Below are 15347 nucleotides of genomic sequence, written 5' to 3'. Positions count from 1 at the left end.
GGGAATGAACGGATTCTCCAAGGGAGTGGGTGTAGATGGGGAATAGAAGGGAATCCAGTCCTGTTATAGTCGGTTGCGGTTTCCAGAAACTGGAGACGAGGCAGCAGATGTGTAGCCTGACAATCTCCGGCTGACTGGTGATGCCAGTGATCGTGCCCTGCCCTGCCTCGCCCCCGGGCCGCGTCCCGCTCGGTGGCCTCAGGGCGGTAGGAGCTGGGAACCCTGCAGGGTTGAAAGGACTTTGCTCTGCCGATGTCAAGTCGAGACCAGCCCGACCTGGGGGGTAGAGCCCAGGCCTGCGAGTTTGAAGGACCCAGGTACTGATCCCCGCTCTTCCACTTGACTGCTGTGTGATTTTCGACAAGTCACTTCACTTCTCGGTGCCTCGGTTGCCTCGTCTGAAAAATGGGAATTAAGACGGTGAGCCCCGTGTGGGAGAGGGACCGTCCAACCTGATAAAGCTTGTATCTGTCCCATTGCTTAGTACAGTGGCTGGCACGTTGTTTCCTGGGGTGGTCTCTGGGGCGGAGGAGAGTCCTGTCTTCCCGTGAGGCAGTATGGTCTAATGGAAAGAACAGAGGTCAGGGAGTCAGGAGGCCTGAGTTCTGGGCCAGCTCTGCCACTGGCGTGCTGAGTGACAAAGAGCAAATCTGTATATTCATTCATTCATTCAGTAGTATTTATTGAGCGCTTACTATGTGCAGAGCACTGCACTGAGCGCTTGGAATGGACACATCGGTAACAGATAGAGACAGTCCCTGCCCTTTGACGAGCTTACAGTCTAATCGGGGCAGACGGACAGACAAGAACAATGGCAATAAATAGAATCAAGTATATTCTCTGCCTCAGTTTTTTCATTTGTAAAATGAAGGGGGGGGTAATAATAATGTTGGTATTTGTTAAGCGCTTACTATGTGCAGAGAGCACTGTTCTAAGCTCTGGAGTAGATACAGGGTCATCAGGTGGTCCCACGTGAGGCTCACAGTCTTCATCCGCATTTTACAGATGAGGGAACTGAGGCCCAGAGAAGTGAAGTGACTTGCCCACAGTCACACAGCTGACAAGTGGCAGAGCTGGGATTCGAACCCATGACCTCTGACTCCCAAGCCCGGGCTCTTTCCACTGAGCCACGCTGCTTCCCATGATAATTATAGCTGCTTCTGCGGTGGACCATCAGACGAAATAGTAGAAAGATGGGTGAGGCCAGTTGACTTCACCAGACAAACTGAATCAGTTAGGTAGCGCACAGACTTTCAGCTTGGTCTCTACTGGGCAAGTTTGCTCCAGTTCGAATGGGGGGCCTAAGGTGGGATTTTCCCTTAAAAATGCATCTGGGCATCTGTCCCTTCACACAATCTCTACAGCCGTGAGAGACGGAGCTCTGGACTAGATGAACCGTTGACCCAGTGTGACATTGTTCGTGGTCTTAAAGTTCTGATAATATATGTAGGTCGCCCGTGTCCTTATTTCTTTTATCGAGAGTACTGTTTCTTTTTTCCTCTTCCCAGGTAATTTCTTGGTAGACCTAACTCAAAAATCAGATAACATTATAACGGCTTCTTAAGCCCCAATTTTAATCAGCCTCCTCCCCTTTTCTCTTCCCCTAACAATGGAATCTCTTTGAAAGTCTTATTTGGTTTATTGGGACTCAGACTGAATTGTGGGGAAGTAAAAGAGATAAAACACTGTAACCGGGAGCAAGGCTAAAGCTGTGGGTGACCCCAGCAGATTTTCCCCGTACTCTTGAGTCTATGCTGGGGAAGAAAAATGAGGACACTTGTGTTATTTTCTGCATTGAATGGGCTCTTACTGGTTGTGTTCGTATTTAAAATTGATGCAGTATAATCTGATGAATCGTATTTGAACCTGCGTGAAACTCATTTAGTTGATGAATAATTTGCTAGTACAAGAGAATAGAACGAATGGGAAATCTGAATTTCTTAAAAGACATTTTGCACAAAATTTCCATCCGAACTATTACCTCTTAGGTTGAGGCACTCGTCATAATCCGTCTTGGCTCCCATGCTGACCTCCCTTGCTTCGGTCTCTCCCATCCAAACGTCACTGTGCTGCCCGGATCATATTTTTAAAAAATCATTCTACACCTCTCGTCCCACTCCTCAAAAACGTACAGTCGTTACCCACCCATGCCCACTTCAAGCTCTGAGGCTCCTCGACATTGACTCTAAAGCATTCAGTTCAGTGCCCAGCGCTTAGTACAGTGCTTGGCACGTATAAGCACTTACCACGTACCTAACTCTCCTCATTTCTTCTTCCACTCCAACTCAGTCTTCGCACTTCCCTCTCAATACCGACCTACTCCTGTACCTCATTCGTCTCTCTCACCGCGACCCCTTGCTTACCCCCTCCTTCGTACCTGGAACCCTGTCCCCCTTCATATCTGACAGACCACCATCCTCCCCATCTTCAAATCAGTCTTCTGAGCACATTCTGTGTGCACATCACTGTGTTAAGCACCTGGGAGAGGACAAATTAATAGTTGCTCAGAAGGAGCCTACAGTCTAGTTGGAGAGGCAGACGTTAAAATAAATTACGGGTATATACATATGCACCGTGGGGCGGATGGTGGGGTGAAAAAAGGATCCAAACCCAAATGCGAGGGTGATGCAGAAAGGAGAGGTAGTAAGGGAAATGAAGGCTTAATCAGGGAAGGCCTTTTGGAGCAGATGTGGTTTTAATAAGGTTTTGAAAGTTGGGAGAGTGGTGTTCTTTGGTACATGAAGAGGGAGGGAGACCTACTAAAATCATATCTGCTCCAGGAAGCCTTCCCTGCCTAATCGCTCACATCGCATATTGGGAAGCAGCAAGGCCTAGTGGATAGAGCACGGGCCTGGAAGTCAGAAGGACCCGGGTTCTAATGCCGGCTCCGCCACGTGTCTGCTGGGTGACCTGCAAGTCACTTCTGAGTCTTGCTTACGTCATCTGTAAAAAGGGGATAAAGTCTGTGAGCCCCATGTGGACAGGGACTGTGTCCATCCTGATTAGCTTGTATCTGCCCCAGAGCTTAGAACAGTGCTTAGCCTGTAGTAAGTGCTTAAATGCCATCATCACCATCATTGATATTATCATCTCCCCATCCTGTTTCCTCTCCCTTCTGTGACACCTAGTCACTTGAATCCTTCCCCTTTAAACACTTTGGTACTCACATCTCCCACAGCACTAACGGTACTTACCCTTATTCTCGATTGCCCTCCCCTATCTGTAATTTATTTCAACGCTTGACTTCCCTGCTTAGATTGTAAGCTCTTTGAGGGCAAGGTTCTGTCTACTTACCCGGTTGCCATCTCCCAAGTGCTTAGTACAGTATTCTGCCCACAGTAAGCACTCGGTACTATTGATTGATACATTTAGACATTGGTAAGTTATGCACTCCTGCTGTATCTTGGACAACCTTTTCTGAGCATCTCTTGTGGACAGAGCACTACCCTAAGCACTTGGGGACGCATAATAATCGTGGTATTTGTTAAGCGCTTAGCGCGTGCCCAGCATTATACCAAGCGCTGGGGTAGATAATCAGGTCCCACATGGGACTCACAGAGGAAGTAAGAGAGAGGGCAGGTATTGAACCCCCATTTTGCAAATGGGGGAACTGAGACACAGAAAAGTTGCCCAGAGTCACACAGCAGGTAAGCGGTGGAGCTGTGATTAGAACCCAGGTCCTCTGACTCCCAGACCCGGGCTCTATCCGCTAGGCCACGGAGATAAAAGTGGACCATCTGTCCCTTGCCCTGGAGTTTTCAGTCTTATGGGAAAGACAAGTGGACGCAAACTACCAAAGGTCCAATAGGTAAATGAGAGCATAGCCGGGTACACGTGATAGGCAAAATATTAAGTAATTAAGCACTCATGCATACAAATGCAAATAATAGCAACCTCTCAGGGAGGGCCTCTTGAAAAAGGTCATTTTTTTAAGTAGGCATTGAAGGTCAAAAAAGATGTATTTGAGATGGAATGTCCAGGGGAAAGAGGCAAGCGAAGAGTTGGAAGCAAGTTATAGTTGAGTGCGCATGGGAGGATCAAAGAGAGGGTGCTTTTTGTCCCCCCAGAAATGTTTTCTCTTTAAGAGATGGCATTTAGTTTTCTGTTAGGTGCCAGTGCGCTTTAACCCTGCTCTCCCAATGGGCAGTCATCGATGTGGCGACACTCCTCGCCAGCCTTAACACCCGACCTGATCCCTGGGAGAACTGAATTCCATTTGCGGCTCACTTGGTGGCTGTAACCGTTTCTGACCGGAATGTTCGGTGGATATAAAAACTGCACATAGTAAGCGCTCAATAAATGCGATTGCATATTTGAGTGATATAAATCATTCATTAAGAATTCTTATTTCTGAATGTTTCTGTAGCATCCAAACCGGCCCTTTTCCAGCCTGTCCTCCACTTCTGCTTTTACCCTTTTAAAACCTTTTCATTTTGTAGGGCATTTTGTTAGAGGCAGGCACAAGAAATGGTACTTCTTGAGACTCCCAGCTTCCGAGGCCTCATACTGGGGCCCTTGCTGAGATGGGGCTCATTATGGCATTCCGGACTATGATTGACCGCAGACCAGAGGCCCCTCCGGGGTTTGCATGTTGTCTACTGACTGTATTGGACATTCTCAAGTGCTTACTACAGCGCTCTGCACACAGTAAGTGCTCAATAAATACCACTGATGTTGATTATTAACTATTCCCCGGAAAAGATTAACGGATGCTCTTCATTCTAAAAGTCAAAGCAGGGAGATTGGCGGGTCTACAGAGGCTCTGAAAACGGTAGACTCTAGTCTGTAAGTTCGTTGTAGGTGGGGAATGTGTCTGTTATATATCATCCTCTCCCGAGCACTTAGTACAGTGCTCTGCACACAGTAAGCACTCATTAACTATGATCGAATGAATGAAGAATGACTGAAGACCACCCTCTCTCTCCCTTCCCCCAGTTGACGTGTGGGTTGAATTTTGCTCCAGGCATTCCATCCCAAAGGCTAACCCCAGCCTCAAACCGGATTTTTTGGCCTGAGGCTTTCCATTGGACCTGTTGGCCCAGAGCAAATCTTCCTCCTCATTGCCTCCATTGGATAGACCTAGCTCCCTTTTTTCTTCCTTCCAGAATAAGCTCAAATGTGAGTTATAATTTTAGTGCTATAACATAGGAAGATCACTGTCATCATGGGACCTCTCTGTTGGGCGGGCCTCTCCTCCACAAATTTTACTGTCACCTGAGCCAAGTCAGGCCAGAGCTAGGGAGAAACCCTGCCCTTGAGGGAGGAAGACATCCCAGGTGTGAAGCGCTGTTCCCATAAGAGCCGCCTCCCTTCATGGAAGAGTCATCAGGCGGAGAGACGTTGGCATTTAAATTTTGATATCTGGAGATGATCACGCAGAGGATGCTGATTCCTTGGAGCTTTATAAATGGGGTCAAAGAAGATGATGTAAGGGATGGCTCAGTGCATCTACTCCAACGCTCAGTATATTGCCTGGCGCATAGTAAGCACTTAAAAAATGCCATAAAAAAACCCTGAAAATGTCATTTAAATGCAATCAATCAGTGGTATTTATCGAAAACCTTTTTTAGAGTACTCTGCTAAGCACTTGGGAGCGCCTAACACAGCAGCATAGTAATTGTCGAGCACCTTCTGGTTGCAGAGCACTGTTCTAAGCCCCTGGGAGAGGAGGATAAAGTCAGTGAACGAGAAAACTACGAAATGGATGTTGCTGAGGTCAATTCCCAATATTGGAAGTAGGGTGGGGTGATGTATATGTGCATTTTTTGTTTGTTTGTTTTTCCATAGCAAAAAGATGCTCCCTGCAAGTTGGAATCAACAAAGCAGGCTCTCAAGTGGACAGGCAGGGTAATCAATCAGTCATATATATTGAATGCTTAGTGTGTGTAGGGCACTGTACTGATTGTTTTGGACAATACACTACAACAATATCACAGACACATTCCCTGCCCACAGTGAATTTACCGTCTGGGATGGGGCGGACGGGGAATAGTGGGGCTCAGTGGAAAGAACCCGGGCTTGGGAGTCAGGGGTCATGGGTTCGAATTCCGGCTCTGCCACTTGTCAGCCATGTAACTGTGGGCAAGTCACTTAACTTCTCTGTGCCTCAGTTACCTCATCTGTAAAATGGGGAGTCATTGTGAGCCTCACGAGGGACAACCTGATTACCCTGAATCTACCCCAGCTCTTAGAACGGTGCTCTGCACATAGTAAGCGCTTAACAAATACCAACATTATCATCATTAGAATGGGAGTGGAGCGGGTGGGGAAGCAATGAGAAGAGGGGTACTGGTGGATAGAGCACGGATCTGGGAGTCTAAAGGACCTGGGTTCTAATCCTTGCTCTGCCGCTTGCCTGCTGTGTGATCTTGGGCAAGTCATTTCACTTCTGGGCCTCAGTTACCTCATCCGTAAAAGGAGGATTAAGACAATGAGCCCCGTGTCATGGAGGACTGTGCCCAAATTGATTTGCTTGTGTCCATCCCGGTGCTTAGTACAGTGACTGGCACATTAGTAAGTGCTTAACAAGTGCCATTATTATTATGTGGGAAAGTCCCAGAGAGGGAGCAGGAGATAATAATGAGGGTATTTGAGCTTATGAGATTTCACCTTGTGTCGCTGCTCTTCTGTGTGACAGCTTCAGAATGTCTCCAGGTGCCACCCTCCCCCCCCAGCGCCGACCGGTTCCCTCTGTTTCAGGAAAGGCCAAGGTAGGGCAGCGGTCGCTGGAGGCGACCAGAACCCATGTTCCGAGGCCATTTTTGCTATGAAGTTGCCCCTCTGCGAGGCAGGGCACTCGCTGGGGGCACTGGCCTGCCAATCAGAGCTGTCACAGGTGGCCACCCAGCTGGTGACCCTTGCCCCTCTTAGACTATGCAGAGGGGGCACCAGCAATTATCCCTCAGCCATTTACTTGTCATCAAAAAGGTCTAAAATTTTTCTCCGAAGAGAATCGAGACAAACCATCAGAAAGGCGGAACCCAGCACTGATGTCAACTCATGTACACTGAGAGGCAGGGTGGCCTAGTGGATAGAGCACGGGCCTGAGAGTCAGTAGGACCTGGGTTCTAATCCCAGCTCTGCCACTTGTCTGCCATGTGACCTTGGGCAAGTCACTTCACTTTTCTGTGCCTTTGTACCCTCATCTGTAAAATGAGGATAAAGCCAGTGAGCCCCGTGTGGGATGTGGACTTGGTCCAACCTGATTGGCTTGTATCAACCCCAGCGCTTAGTACAGTGTCTGGCATGTAGTAAGCACTCAACAGATACCATAAAAAAAAAAACCCCACAAAAATCTCATTCAAAAGCAATCCATCAGTGGTATTGGTTGAAAACTTACTTTGTGCAAAGCAGCGTGCTAAGCATTTAGGAGAGCACAACACAACAGAATTAGTAGACAAGTTTCATGCACACGATGAGCCTACAGGCTCGTGGAAGGTACTAATGGATTTTGCATTCGGAGCGAAGATGGGCATCCCAATGACCGCCTTCGACTCCAGTGACGATGACGGGCTGTCCCGTCGAAAATGACAGGCCACCCCTGGCCTGAGAAGTCAAGGCAGAGAACCTGCACCCCCGGGGCTTGCTTCTAGCAGTGGTGATTTGCACAGCACCACTCACACTCCTCCTGGCCCCACTGCCAGTCGGGTTTTCCCTGGGGCCCAGAATGCGGTGCCGAAAGTAAGCGGGTTGGACTGCTGCCTGTTGTGAAAAGTCCCCCAAGAGCGTTTAACACGCAGAGTCCTTTTAGACTGGGGTCGCTTGAGCCCGAGTGGCAGGCCTCTGGCCTGGAATGCTCTCCCTACTCGTAGCCATCAATCGCTCTTCCACCCTTCAGAGCCTTATTTAAGGCACGCCTCCCCTCTGAGGTCTTCCTTGACTAAGCCCTCCTTTTTCCTCTTCTCCCACTCCCTTCTGCTTTGCCCTGACTTGCCCTCTCTATTCATTCCCCCTCCCTGCCTTTAGGAACATATCTGTAATTTATTTACATTAACGTCTGTCTCCCCTTCTAGACTGTAAGGTCGTTGTGGGCGGGGAATGCGTCTGTTATTGTTTTACTCTTCCAAGTGCTTAATATAGCGTTCTGACACAGAAAGCGCTCAGTAGATACAATGACTAGGCCGCACATTGACCAATAATGCAAATGATAGCTCCCCCGGGGACAGGGTCTAATTTCCCATAGGTGTTTTCGCTCCCAGAGCTTCAGTATAGTGCTCTGCACCCAGTAAGCAGTTAATAAATTCTGTTCCTACTACAAGGAAGTAGAAAGCCAAGCCAAGACGACCAGCACTTCCTTAGGGAAACGGTCAGACAATGAGGTGACAGTGAGGCGTTTGGCTCCAGGCGTCTCCGGAGCTGTAGCTCGAAACCTAGACCCCCCCACATCCAGCTCTTTGAATCATTAGAGGCCAGACTCAACAACAGATGACAGGATCAGAAACAACACCTTCCTGGAACCCACCCAGCGTCACTCCTTCTTAGCTGTGAAGCCACCGTCTTCCCCACAGCAGAGCTATCCTGGGCAGGACTGTGGTGCGAAGGGACAATAGAGAATGCCCAACCAGTTGCCAGATGGTAAACGGAAATCGGGAAACTGAAAGTAAAAACGTTTGAGGAAACATTTTAAGGCTACAGTAAAACAGAACTTTAGACGGTGTTGCAGCGCTGCGGAAAACTGGGAGTCAGTTACCATGGACAGACCAGTATTGTGTAGAGCTACAGTCGAGACCGAAGTGCCTGTTGGGGAGCAGGAGCTCTGTAGGGGATGAGAGAAAAGGAGATAACAGCAAAGAAAATGCTGCCGACGTTAATCACGGCATCACAACAGAGTGTACGGGTTTTTTGTGTGAACAGTGTGACTGGGATGGGGGTCCCACATTGCATTCAAACGCACGCCTGTAGCCTGATTTCTCCCATCCGTGGCATCTCTTTAGGATACTTCTCAGTTGCTGTGGAGTCGTTTTCGATTCATAGCGACTCTGTTCTGTTTTTTCCACAGAATTTTCTTGGTAAGAAACGCAGAAGTGCCATTGCCTTCTGCACAGTAAACACTTAAATCTCTGCCTTTATCGCCGATCAACGTTTTGATCACTTGATCATCCGCTTTTGATTCTTTCCCGTGCCGATTATGCCCAGCACAGGTGAATTAACTTTTTCGGCGTGGCCCTTTCCATTTTGGGTAACCCTGATGAGAGATATCTCTCAGTGGCATAGCTCTAAGCTTCGTTAGCGTTAAGCGAACTCTTCTGCTACGGTAAAGCGTTAATTCATAGGAGAGTTGGGATACTTAGGACCCATATTTGTGTGTGTGTGTGTGTGTGTGTGTGTGTGTGTGTGATCAATCAATGGGACTTGATGAGCACCTACTGTGTGCAGAGCACTGTTTTAAGGGCTTGAGTGTGTACCATACATTTGAACATAATGTGTTCAAAGCGCCACACTAAATGCTGGGAGATAAATGCGTGGATGTAAAGGACTTGTTCACCGGCCCCCCCCGGGGCTCACAGTCTGGGAAAGATACTGTCGAGGAGAGGTGGTTGACGACCGACGCAGAGGATGTGACGATATGAGCCAAAGATGACAATTAAACCCAAGTGTAGGAGGGCATCGGGGCTAGGGGAGCAGAGTTGCAGGCTCTGCACGACTCCGAGTCGAACAGTCACACCACAGGAGGGGCTTTCCCAACGGGACCTGCCGGAGTCTCCTCTCCATTTCGGCCGGAGAAGGGACCAACGGGAGTCCAGGTAGCGTGCGGGTGGGCAGCCTCAATTTATTAAATTTCTCATTTTCAGATACTCTCTTCTGAAATCAATAACACCTGAATTGGGTCAGAGCGCCAGAAGGCCAGTGATTTAGAATGGAAAAACAATGCATCCTTCCTCCATGCCTTACATTTCTGTTGGGGACCTCATATGTTTCTTTTTATTTCAGTGGCTTCGTGGATTCAGAATTTTCACTAAGATGACTAAAATGTCTGTGGGAGTCTTTACGTTTCTGACTCTGTATTTCCTTTGATATTGGTGAAGCCCTTACTATATGCCAGGCACTGTACTAAGCACTTGGGTAGATACAAGATAATCAGGACAGATACCGTCCCTGTCCCACATGGGATTCATGATGGAAGGGGCAAGCAGACCAGGTAGTCCCCATTTTATAGATGAGGGAACGGAGGCACAGTGAAGAGATTTACTACCTAAAGACACACCGGAGAAAGAGGGGGAGACAGACATTAATTCAATAAATAAATTACAACTATGCTGTGAGGTGAATAGAGGATACAGATCCAGGTGCAAGGGTGACACAGAGGGGAGAAAGATTAGGAGAAATGAGGGCTATGGGGAAGGCCTCTCGGAGGAGATGTAATTTTTTATAAAGCTTTGAAGGAAGAGAGAGTTGTAGTCCGTCAGATATGAAAAGGGAGGGAGTTCCAGGCCAGAGGCAGAATGTGGGCAAGGGGTCCTGGATGGATTCCTGGGATTAGCCTTTGTTTTGGAGTGATAAAAAGATACCCCGCCCTCCCTTCCCCCCAGATTTCTAAACAATATGCCATGTTAGAAAGAAGTGGGTTAGTCATGTGGTCATTTGGTTTTTCATTTCCATTATAGTTTGACAAGGTGATCTTCAGACCCACCTCAGTAATGAAGATCAGCATTTTCAGTACACAGAGGAAGCACAGGTGTTGCTTAAAAGACCACCGTGCTCTATTACTCCACCTATCTGGGACATAGTAGAGGAAAGGAAATTTTTTTAATAAGTATGAAGGCCTTATCCACACCATATAGTCTGGAGTTTATTTTTGTTGTGGTAAGTTCACACTTTGGGGTTGCATAAGAAAGGTGCTTTTAGGGAGCCTTATCATGTCCCATTAGTTTCTCTGTCCTCTGTTGTAGGTAAACCAACGATTCAACACTTTTTCATAAAACACATGGTTCACACACTTGGGACTTAAGTGCATTTTGGCCGAGGTTTTGCATTTGAGCACCCACTTGGTGCTTGGGAAATACTGACTTTTTTCTTTAAGATGGTAATTGTTAAGCACTGCCAGACACTGTACTCAAGACTAGGGTAGATACAAGATAATCAGGTTGGACAGAGTGTGTTGACACCACAGTCTTAACCCTCATTTTACAGATGAGGTCATGGAGGCACAGATAAATTAAGAGACTTGCCACCCAGTTGACAATTGGGATTGGATTAGATTAGAGCCGAGATTAGAACCCAGGGCCTTGCGACTCCCAGGCCCTTGCTCTTTTACCACAAGATCACGCTGCTTCTCCTGTGGCATTATTTCTTCAGTTAATGCCATTCCTGGAGAACTCAAACCTAATGGCCGGATTTTAAAAAACGCATTCGTTCCACCTAGATCTTAATGTCCAACAGAGCCTGACCCGTTAGCCAGGAATTTATCATAGTTCAGCCCAGGAGAGGGTCACTGGTTGGGCTCATGCAGACAGTTTTTTTTTAGGCCCAAACCCCGATTGGCTGTTCAAGCGTAAGCTCCATTAGAGTGTAACCTCCTTGTGGGCAGGGAATGTGTCATTGCTTTCTTGGGAACTTGCCCAGCGCCGGATACATGCGGTGCTTTGCACCAAGCGGGCGATCGGTAAATGCTACCGTGATTTCTGGGGCTCAGGGGGGCTGGTGACTGTGCTGGAGACTCCAGTCTTCCCTCTCATCCCCCTGCCGGCTTGCCTACCTGCCTTCTGGGCAGCCAGAATGAAAGGACGGAAAATCCCCAAGCGCTACCTGTCCATCGATAACGATGCTATTTGTTAAGTGCTTACTCTGTGCCAGGCACTGTAACAAACGCCGGGGTGGATACAAGCAAATCGGGTTGGCCACGGCCCCTCTCCCACAGAGGGCTCACATTCTTAATCCCCATTTTACAGATGAGGGAACTGAGGCCCAATGAAGTGACTCGCCCAAGGTCACGCAGCTGATCAGAGGCGGAGCTGGGGTTAGAACCCAAGTCCTTTTAACTCCCTTGCTCTATCCGTGAGGCCACATTGCTTCTCATCAAGGGATGTTTATCTCTCGGGGTTCCTGAGAGAGGCTGAGAAGCAGAGCGCGTCAGAGGTTGCTCCAGAAACATCAGTTCTGTTGGCTCAGGAAGGTCCGAGGTACCTGATTAGAGCTCTAAATTTTTGACCCGCGCAGTCAGGCCAAAGCTGATTTTTAGTGAAAATGGATCTTCCGAGAAAACACTATGGCCCCTTTCTATTTCTATTAGCGTGTGTAATCGTGTTTACCACCGGTCATGAGTCTGGTGATTTCATCACCGGAGCAGCATGTGTGGCTTAGCGGCAAGAGCACGGGCTTGGGAGTAAGAGGACGTGGGTTCGTCTGCCGTGACCTTGGGCAAGCCTCTTAACCTATCTGTGCCTCAGTTACCTCATTTGTTGTAAAATGGGGGTTAAGACTGTGAGCTTCACGTGAGACAACCTGATTACCTTGTATCTACCTTAGCGCTTAGAACAGTGCCTGACACACAGTAAGCATTTAACAAATACCCTTATTGTTATTCATCGTTGACCCAAGTGCTTAGTTCAGTGCTTTGCACACAGTAAGCACTCGACTGATTGACTGGCCAGTAGGCTGAACCAAGGATCCCTTGAATAAGTGGGAGATTCAGTTCACCTACATTCCCTGTAGACTGGTTTGGGTCTGGTCTTTACTGCTTCCTGCAGAGCTCCACTACTTCCAAATGCTTTTGCTCTTGTTTAGGTGACAAGTAGCCGTTGTTTAAGGAAAAGAAAAAATGGACTCAGTGGTGATGACCTGTTTTGTGTTGTTTTTTGTGTGTATGTGGTTTTTTTTTTTTTTAAGGCATATTCAAAAGAAATAATTCCAGACTGATGGATGAAATTTTAAAACAGCAGCAAGAATTCCTGGATCTGGATTGTTCCAAGTATTCGCAGGAGTTTGCAAATAGGAATGAAAAAGAAGAGCAAGGTGGGTGTGAGGGAAGAGTTCTTGGCGTGCAAATAGGTGCTCTTGAGACAGAGCTGCTTGAACCATCGTCTCCTTTCTGCTGACTGCTGCTTAGAACAGTGCTTGGCACATAGTAAGCGCTTAACAAAAACCACTATTATTATTATTATTATTATTATGAAGCGAGCACTAAAAATTGTCTGGAATTGGAGTCTCTCCTGGGTACAGCGATATTACCCAGGAGCTTTTGGAGGGAGAGGTTCTAAAAGTAACACAGAGAAGTAAATCATTTGACCACGAGGAACTGTTGCGGCCTAGTGGAAAGAGTCCAGGCCTCGGAGCGTCAGAGGACTCAGGTTCTAATCCTGACTCTGCAACTTGCTGCGTGACCCTGGACAAGTCACTAAACTTCTCCGTGCCTCAGTTTCCTCATCGGTAAATTATATATTAATAAATTATCTATATTAACGTCCGTCTCCCCCTCTAGACTGCAAGCTTGTTACGGAAGGGGAACGTGTCTGCTAATTCCATTGTTTTGTAGTCTCCCTAGCGCTTAGTTCAGTGCTCTGCACATAGTGAGTGCTCGAAAAATACCAGTTATTGATCTGTAAAATGGGGGTTCAGTGCCCGTTCTCCCTCGAACTCAGACAGTGAGCCCTGTGCGAGGCAGGTACTATATCCGACCTGATTGTTTTGTACCTACCCCAGCGCTTTAGTGCAGTGCTAGGTACACGAAAAGCACCCAACAAGCACCACGGTCATTTGCGGTCTGAGTGTTTTTCGAGCAGAGCGTCTATAGCACACTGGTTTGTTAAAATGCCGTTCCGTGGATCTAAGTTTTGTGCCTTTTTAAAACTGTGAAGGCTTTGGAAGTGATCGTATGGTGATTTTTTTCCTTTTCTCTCTCCAGTTTTAAATTGCCAATCAGCCGTGAAGGTGCTGTCTCCGGAGGACGGAAAAGCAGATATTGTGAGAGCAGCGCGGGACTTCTGTCAGTTAGTAGCTCAACAGCAAAAGAGGTCCACAGACATGGATGTGAATGTCTTAGATAACCTACTTAGTAAGTTCCCCAGGAGTACGTTCGGTCTGGCCTTCTGTGACCAGCACGCATTCGATCTCTAGAACGGTATTAGGAAGCAGCGCAGCATAGTGGAAAAAGCATAAACCTGGGAGTAGGGGTCCCAGGTTCTAATCCTGGCTCCGCCACTTACCCGCTATGTGACCCTGGGCAGGTTGCTTAATTTCCCCGTGCCTCAGTTGTCTCAACTGTGAAATGAGGGTTCGGTACCTGTTTTTCCTCCTACTTAGACTGTGAGCCCCATGTGAGACAGGGACTGTATCTGACCTGATTGACTTGTACCTACCCCAGTGCTCAGAACAGTGCTCGTCAGGCAGTGAGCACTAAACGGATACCTTCAAAAAGGAAAGGAACCCCCATTTTATGAGCCCCCATTTTAGAAAGCATCACTAGAGCCAGAGGTTTAATGGGTTCCTTGTGGCAAGCATTTCAGTGCAGTTGGGCAGGGAGGTGTGCGGGAGTGGAGCAGATCTTCTGAAAAAGACTTTCTACTCATTCAGTGGTATTTATTGAGTGCTTACTGTGTGCAGAGTGCTGTAAAAAGCCATACTGGTCATTCTCTTCCCTTTCTGTAGACTCTGGAATCAGCAGTTCTCCCCTAGTGCTCAGCAAAGTGTTTCTTCCTTTCTCTCAAACCAAGTTCCACCCATCAGGGTTTTGGGGAAGCTGTTGGGTGACATCCTCAAAACATACCTTGGGTGTTATCCTGATTCCTAATTTATTCTTCTCCCTGACAGCCTTGGCCCCAAGCCTTCCAGCCTCTCTAAAATCCCTCCCCTCCCCACTGCTAAAATTCTAACCCCCACCCATACTCATTTCTTGCTGAAATTTCTTGTTTCTGTCTCCCCTTCACTTATAGACTGTAAGCCTGTTGTGAGCAGTCAGTTGGTCGGTAGTATTTATTGAGCGCTTACTGCGTGCATAGCACTGTACTAAGTGCTTGGGAGAGTACAGTATAACAGGAAACAGACACATCCCCTGCCCACAACCAGCTTGCAGTCTAGAGGGGGATGTCTACCAGGTCTGGTGTAGTGTACTCTCCCAAGCGCTTAGTATGGTGTTCTGCACGCACTGAAGACTCAGTAACTACGATTGATCCTTCTCCAGTCTATTCAGAAAAGTGCCGGCAGAGCAGTCGACTCGTTTCGTTGCCAATCCCACCAGCTCCATTCCTTCTCCAATCGCCCTGGCCTCTCCGCCTTTAGTCTTTCCCTCACCTATCAGCCCGTGCCAGCTTCCAACCGTATCGGGCTGGGAGGGACCTCACTGACCCATCGAGTCGAGGTGCGGGCCGTCGGGGTGACCGGCGTGCCTCCGTCCTCGGCCCCAGACCTAACCC

The 15347-nt window shown here is 47.9% G+C and overlaps 1 protein-coding gene across 1 annotated transcript in view; it reads left to right on the top strand.

Moving 5' to 3' along the window:
• NUS1 (NUS1 dehydrodolichyl diphosphate synthase subunit) overlaps nucleotides 1-15347 on the top strand; it is a 40601-nt gene that overhangs the window by 13212 nt on the left and 12042 nt on the right. The window contains exons 2-3 of the mRNA XM_029057449.1: nucleotides 12826-12951; nucleotides 13841-13990. Of these exons, the coding sequence (XP_028913282.1) occupies nucleotides 12826-12951; nucleotides 13841-13990 (276 nt within the window). The remainder of the gene's footprint in view (nucleotides 1-12825; nucleotides 12952-13840; nucleotides 13991-15347) is intronic.

This window comes from Ornithorhynchus anatinus, chromosome 2, assembly GCF_004115215.2.
Source record: "Ornithorhynchus anatinus isolate Pmale09 chromosome 2, mOrnAna1.pri.v4, whole genome shotgun sequence".
Taxonomy (NCBI): domain Eukaryota; kingdom Metazoa; phylum Chordata; class Mammalia; order Monotremata; family Ornithorhynchidae; genus Ornithorhynchus; species Ornithorhynchus anatinus.
The sequence above is the reverse complement of the archived record's forward strand: the minus strand, read 5'-3'. Positions and strand labels throughout refer to the sequence as shown.